General features: G+C 33.6%; 1 protein-coding gene across 1 annotated transcript; it reads left to right on the top strand.

Moving 5' to 3' along the window:
- Positions 1–1173: 1173 nt before the first annotated feature.
- On the top strand, positions 1174–7433 carry LOC110654242 (probable serine/threonine-protein kinase PBL7). Its single transcript, XM_021810161.2, is given in 7 exon segments — positions 1174–1615; positions 3356–3493; positions 3496–3590; positions 3920–4055; positions 5983–6241; positions 6665–6797; positions 6969–7433. Coding segments are annotated over 7 exon segments (1215 nt in total). The 5' UTR covers positions 1174–1437; the 3' UTR covers positions 7245–7433.
- Positions 7434–7933: the final 500 nt, after the last annotated feature.

Genomic DNA, 7933 nt, shown 5'->3' with positions numbered 1-7933 from the left:
TAGTAAATTATTTGTAGTATTAATTTTTAGTAATTTTGACATTATATATATATATATATATATATATATATATATGATAATTTTTTCTAGCAATTTGTCTTATAAATATGTTTTTATATTTAAATTTTTTTAATATTTTTTATAATAATTATTATTAGTAATTTTTATATTAATTTTTATTACTAATTTTCATTAATAATTTATTATTTTAGTAATTTTTGAAAAATTATTTATTTGAAAATTTAAACTTTTTTCATAATTTTTTAAAAAATAGTAACCGACTTTTTGTTTGTTAAATTAGTTATAAATAACAACTGATTTATAAAATAGTTATAAAATTACAAAATTAAAAATACTAAATTTTTTACAACTGATTATGTTTCAGTTGCTATTAGTAATCGATTTCAATTGCTAAATTGATTACTATTAGCAACCAATAGTATTTTACTAAATTTTTTTAAAATTTAATTAATTTAAATTGTCAGTTATTATTTGTAATTATAACTGACTGAATTGGTTATTTAATTGATTAACAATCGATTTTAATAAATCAATAACCGATTCAGTTGATGGTTAATATTTTTTTTTTTGTGCAGGGGCAGCCATGAAGAAACTCATTCTCTCAAGCTTGTCGCTATTGTCTCCCCAAACCCTCCTGTCTAATCCCCTCCTCTGCATTTAGAAGGATTTCTTCTTATTCAAAATCAAATCCAAATCAACCCTCTCAATCTGTGTCAATCCAGCCGGTCCCCAAACACCTTCAAATGAAAATGAAACACCTCCTCAACAGCACGCGGCTTCTCAATCACCACTATCACAAGAACAGCAACAACACCAATAGGAGAATTGAGGCGGAGAACTGGTGGATTAGGTGGGTATTTAGGATTTGTGAAAGAGGACGAGAAAATGGTATAACCTTGTGAGACTTAATTTTGTAAATAATTTTGAATTTTTTTTATTGGACTCATAATTTTAAAGTTTATTTTAAGAATTTAGTCTACAAAGCATACATTTAAGCATATACTTAGTGATCATAATCTCATGAGATTAATAATCAATGCAAATTGATCAGAAAATAAAATTAATCATATGAAATTATTTGTATATTAATCATTAGATTAATGTAATAATTTAGCTAAGTATTTTCTTTGAAAATACATTATATTTTATGTGGCGCAGCGCTTGGACATAGCAGTGCATAACGGTTGGCAACCACAATTGGCTATCCCGTCCGTAAGTAGCAAGGCCCTAGCGAAAAACTACACAGCCGCTTAAATGATTCTGCGCGCCAATCGAGAGAAACACAACCAGTAGTGTCTCCTCAGAGATATAGAGTGTACGGATCTCAAACTCCAAGAACCTTAAACCATCACCGTTCTTTTCTCTTCTCTTCTTTCTACTCACTGGTTTCCCGTATTAGGGTTTCCTCTGCATTCAATGCGAAGTAAACAACAGAGCATGGAGACCGGGGATTTTGGGTATAGAAGGAAGGAGCGCGTAGCATTGGTGGCTATTGTCGTGGTTGCTTCACTCGCCGTCACTTGTTTGCTTGTGGCTTTTAGCTATTACTGCTATATACTTAACAAGCTCTCCAAACGCCCTGATACCCACAAGAGTAAGTCGAAAGGAAAGGAAAGAATAATATGTTTTGAACTTTGTTGTGATTTACTTACACACTCTCCAACTGGCCCCTCTTTAGTATTGTTTGAAAGTTTGGTGTCTGGGGGCTCCTTGAACAACTGGAAAATGAAGCTACACTTTTTTTTTTTTTTTTAAATAAAAGCTTCTTTTAGTTTGGTACTACCACAATTTATTGATGTGTTTATGCCAAATTTATTATTTTTCTTTATTGCAAGTTTGAAAAGTTAATTTGAATGAAGAGATATTGCCCAAGTAATTACTTTAAATATCTAGTTAACTATAGGATTAAAGCTGCTTGATTGAAGTGGAGACATATCACGGGGGAGTTTTGAGTTTAGATTCTCAATTAGTTTTGAGTTTAGATTCTCAATGAGTTACATAGATGATAATGTTAAGGATGAGTGGCCATACTAGACTAGTAAGTGGAGCGGAGAGAAGGGAGATTGAGCTGTTTTGGTCACGTGAAGCGTAGACATACGGAGGCGGCTCCAGTTAGACAAGTAGAACACATTAGGTTAGAGGATAGAAAAAGAAAAAAAAGGTGTAAACCTAAATTGAATTGACTTTGGAGGAGAGTAGTATAACATGACCTAGACTCATTACACTGAGGATTTAACCCAAAATCGTTCAGAATGGAGAAAACGAATCCATATAGCCGACCCCGAATTTTTTGGATAAAAGTTTAGTTGAGTTGAGTTGAGTATTAACGTGTACCATAACCACTTAAATTGTGCCCTTTTATATTTTCATTTTACAATGATGTCTGTCATGATTTTCCTTGAGCATTTGGTTTTGGTTTCATTATATATATATATCCTTAGATTAGAAAAATGGAAGAATCTTGCATTTTATCTTTTTTTAATTTTCTTTTCCTGCTTACTCTACGTTTGCAACTTAATTTAGATTCTTTTTTTTTTTAAATGCTCTGCAATAACTCAAGATTCATTGGGTTTTTGTGGAAAATTTAAAGTATTGCATTGGCATTGTAGAGCAAGGAATTTGAAGCGTTGGGATTTACCAACTTCTTGGTCATTATTATAGATAACACGGAAAGGGAAGTAAATTGAAGGTCTTTGAGAGGGAAGGGAATACTTTGAAATTGATTACTGAAAAGTGATTGCAACAGTTACTTCTGGATGAAAGGAAGTTTTTTTTTGATCGTAGAGTTTTTGCAAAATTTCTGGATGGCCTTTACTATGGAAGTTAAAGCTGAAATTTTTTAATTAAAATTGAATTATGGAACTGAACTTATGCATTTGATTCAGTTTGGTGTACTTTGAAATTTGATTCGATTCTGTTTAGGTTTTCAAAATTTTCAAGTTCTTTATTTGGTTCTCAGAAGCATAATTAACTCAATTTATTCAAAATTATTTTTCTTGACAAATTTATTACCGCTTAGTGTTTATTATATACCTAAAACTATAAGCTTCTCATTTGTATTTAACATAAATTCAAAACACAAAATGCCTAACCTAAAAAGACCCCAAGATCACATACATCAGGAAGATTGAAAGCAATATAGGTTAGTGTTGGTTTTTTTTTTTTTTTTTTTTTGTCATATATATGGTTAGTTTCATCAAGGTATTTTACAATATTTCAGTTAAGCTAGGGCGTTGCTTTCTTCTGCATCATTGATTTGGTTGTTGAATTTCTGATATTTCCCTTCATGGACCATTGGCTTAATGTATTCTCATTGATTTAATTGTCTTTGAAGAGGATAATTGTGAGGAAAAAGGCAGCACTGAGAATCTGCAAGTTGCTACTGAGAAAGGACTTCAGGTGTTCACATTCAGGCAGCTACATTCAGCCACTGGTGGTTTCAGCAAGTCAAATGTAGTTGGCCATGGTGGTTTTCAGTATACTGTGGAGTGCTCAATGATGGAAGGAAAGTTGCAGTGAAATTCATGGATCAAGCGGGGAAGCAGGGAGAAGAGGAATTTAAAGTGGAGGTTTGATCTCAATATATTCAGTATTTGTTGTTGAAGTTCAGCCCATTGTTCCTTAAAACTTAGAAGATAGAAAACTTGATTCAGCCAAATAATTTTTCAGGATTTAGTTAGTTCATCCTTTTCATTCTCTTGAAAGTAAAGAGGACAGTTTGTATATGTCAATGTCAGCACATGTGCATAAGCATATGTGCGTGTTTTTGTGAGCTTGAGGTTGGCTTACATCTGACTCAAATGTCTGCCTGTTCCTTCTCCAACTCTCATCTTTGTTCACTTTGTAATAAAGATTATATTCAATAGCTCTGAAATTGGCAGAGTATGTTTATTCACAGGTGGAATTACTGAGCCACCTACGTTCTCCATATTTGCTGGCATTGCTTGGTTACTGTTCGGGTAACAACCATAAATTGCTGGTTTACGAGTTCATGGCAAATGGTGGACTGCAAGAACATTTGTATCCTATAAGTGGTGAGTTATATTATTTTCTCCTTTTCTTCTCCTGCTTTTAACATTCATTAGTTAGAAAATTTTGCAAGAGTTAAGAAAAATAAATGAAATATAAAGATACGCTACTTCTCAATAATGCTTGTCATGTTGCGTTAGTTTTCTTATTCAGAAGTAGTGAAAGCAAAGGGAGTGAAAAGGTGGAAAAATCAAAATTACTATAAAATCCTTCATCCACTAAAAAGTGAAAAGAAAAAGAAAAAAGAGAATTTGCCTGTAAGTACAACAAAGAAGACAAATTTTGCCCTCCTTTTCTCCTCAAATTGGAGAGAAACAATATTTTGGGCGCCAGGAGAATATTTCACCATTACATATCCAGTCCGTCACCTTTCTCTAGCCTTTCCAAACAATGGAAAAACCAGTTCTCCTCACCCTTTAAACCTTCTCTTGCTTTTCCCATTTTCCCATTCATTCTCAAACAACAAAGGCATGTAAATTGGATTTCAATTGACATCTCATAAAACAATAACAGCTTGTTTGAGAATGAATGGGAAAATGGGAAAAGCAAGAGAAGGTTTAAAGGGTGAGGAGAACTGGTTTTTCCATTGTTTGGAAAGGCTAGAGAAAGGTGACGGACTGGATATGTAATGGTGAAATATTCTCCTGGCGCCCAAAAAATTGTTTCTCTCCAATTTGAGGAGAAAAGGAGGGCAAAATTTGTCTTCTTTGCTGTACTTACAGGCAAATTCTAATTTTTTTTTTCTTTTCACTTTTTAGTGGATGAAGGATTTTATAGTAATTTTGATTTTTCCACCTTTTCACTCCCTTTGCTTTCACTACTTCTGAATAAGAAAACTAACGCAACATGACAAGCATTATATATATATATATATATATATATATATATATATGCGTTATTGTGCTAGAACCTTGGCTGTGTTTTCACGACTTCTACTAATGCGGACAGCCATGAATTTTTGCTGAATCTCTAAGATTAAAATGGAAGTGGAAAATTTTGATATAACTGAATTTAAGGTGTGCTTTCATGTATTGAAATGCTAATGAACCTTGCTACTTCCATAAACCTCCTTTAACTAATTATATCCTCTTATATCTTCCACTTTATTTGAGCTTTGTAAATGAGCTTAAATGCAAATTATGATCAATGGTTATATTGTGATCTTTTTAGTAGGAATCATCTTGAGATTCATTGAACTAGAATTTCTTCTTTCTGTTTTTTGTGCAAGCTTTACTTTTAGGACAGCAAAAAAAGATTGCAATTTTCTTCTAGCTTAGAGTGTATATTTTATTAATGAACTTCCATGTTGTCATGATGTGAAGAACAAAAAGTAAAAATAGTGCAAATAGGCTACCCTAAAGGATAGGGCTATTAATACAAGTGAGTTGAGCTGAGCTAATCTCGATAGTGTTTAGGGCTTCCCTATATTTTACTAGGCCTTGAGCTCAGCACTCAAGCTCAATTCAAACTTCATCTTGCAAGCTCAAGCTTGGCCCACCAAAGAAAGGGTCAAGCTCAAACTTGGATAAAACATTAATTGTTTAAATTTTTTTGCTTGATTTATTAAAAACCTCATTATGCAGAATAGGGTAGGATTTTATTAAAATTAACCAAATATTTTCATAGTCTGGTTTATTTAAAGAAAATTAATGTTATTCAGTTTACATTAAAAACCAAAAAATATTGAAATTATAATCAAACAGTATAAAACAAGTCATTTCTTAAAATTTGTTTTCCTTCTAAAATAGTTTTTGCAGATAAGTTATTTTCCACAAAACATACAGGGACTTAATATCACTGTCACACAAAAACACTTTAAACCAGCATGAGTGAATTCATGTATAATAAACTCAATGACTACTGTTGCAGTTTTCCATGCAAAAGTGCTTCTGCTGAATAGTTGGATTGTGTTGGTTCATTTGAAATGCGCAGGTCATAATGCCTTGCCCTTGAGATTGGACTGGGAAACGCGGTTGCGAATTGCCCTTGAAGCTGCCAAGGGCTTGGAATATTTGCATGAACATGTCAGTCCTCCAGTGATTCACAGAGATTTCAAGAGCAGCAACATCCTCTTGGACAAAAATTTCCATGCCAAAGTTTCTGATTTTGGATTGGCAAAGATTGGGCCTGACAAAGCTGGTGGACATGTCTCAACTCGAGTGTTGGGCACCAAGGGATATGTTGCCCCTGAGTATGTAGAGGCTTCTATGTATTCTGCTGTAGATATAGTTGTTATGGCCAAAATTCTATTGATGGTACACTACTGCATTTGGACGCCAGGATTTCAAATGAAGGATTTGATCATGATTTTATTTTAACTTATTTGGATGAAAGTTAGCCCATTTTTCAAAATGTGATTGATAACTTATTCGAGGTGGGTTTGAAATTCCACATTTTATTGGTATCTCTCTCTCTCTGAGAATCTTTGTTGGTATTCAAATCCACACTTGAATAACGATAATGAATCAGATTAATAAAGAGAATTCACATATTGTCAAATTCAAATATCTCAATTTAATTCCCTGTCCAAATAGAATATCAATTTGTTATTTTGATGCCAAATTACACTTGTATTTTACATCTATATTTAATTCTGTATTATTATGCTGCATAGGTATGCATTAACTGGGCATTTAACAACAAAATCAGATGTCTACAGTTATGGGGTTGTTCTGTTGGAGTTGCTCACTGGCAGAGTTCCAGTAGATTTGAAGAGACCTCCTGGGGAAGGTGTTCTTGTGTCTTGGGTGGGAATCTTGTCTGTACTTAGTTAATGAGGCTACTGTAAAATGATAATACATTATTTGTTGGTGCAGCACTTACTCCTAATTTACTTTACTTGATCTACTTTATATAAGCTTTACAATTGAGTTTCATGTTCACATTTCCTTAATTCATTTCTATTGTTTGTGAATTAGGTGCTGCCTCAGTTGACAGATAGAGAGAAGGTCAGGCAAATTATGGATCCAGCATTAGAGGGTCAATTCTCAATGAAAGGGGTTATTCAGGTGGCTGCAATTGCTGCAATGTGTGTACAACCAGAGGCTGATTACAGACCACTGATGGCAGATGTTGTGCAGTCACTAGTCCCACTGGTCAAGACTCAGCGGCCAACATCAAAGGTAGGAAGCTACTCTAGCTTCAATGCACCCAGGTCCCCTTCATCACAAGACTCTGGCAGAGCAAGTGCTTGAAACTTACAAAAGCAAGTTGTTCATCTGCATGTCTTGTACTTCTGTAGCTATCTTGGATTTTAATGCACTACACCCATTAGGACATTTCTGGTCTTTGATTATGTGTTAGGAGGAGAAGCTTTAGTCACATGTTCCGATTACCATGACTGAATCCCTAATTTTAATCAAGAAATTTAGTTGTTTCTCTTATACCAGTCTTGTAGAAGATTGTAGTATTGATGGTCATTACCAGGTGATTGAAATGAGGAGAGGCAGTTTCGCAGATTACATGGGTATGAGGTTTCACTATTTTTCAGCTTCTCAAAGGTACGAAGGTTTTACTTTTTGGGAATTTATATTCAACCAAATACCAATGGAAAGTTTTTTAATATATGAATTCTATCATGATTTTCGATAGAATTTATCATGTTTTTTATTAAAGCGGCATTTATAGATTGGATAGATGTATATCCTGAGTATCGTTTAAAAAATGTTTGTTATTGTGAACAATTTCCTATTGATCATTGTATAAGCCAAGTAATCAAACTCAAGTGTTCGCTAAACTAGTTTGACTTATCAGGAGATGACATGATATTCTCGTCATTGTTTGTTTCCACCCAACTCGCCATCCGTTTCCATCTCATCCTCGTCACTGCCATCTTCACCTGCAGCATCACTTCCATCTTTGACGTCATCATCACCCGCATCAT

Source organism: Hevea brasiliensis, chromosome 16, assembly GCF_030052815.1.
Source record: "Hevea brasiliensis isolate MT/VB/25A 57/8 chromosome 16, ASM3005281v1, whole genome shotgun sequence".
Lineage (NCBI taxonomy): Eukaryota > Viridiplantae > Streptophyta > Magnoliopsida > Malpighiales > Euphorbiaceae > Hevea > Hevea brasiliensis.
The sequence above is the reverse complement of the archived record's forward strand: the minus strand, read 5'-3'. Positions and strand labels throughout refer to the sequence as shown.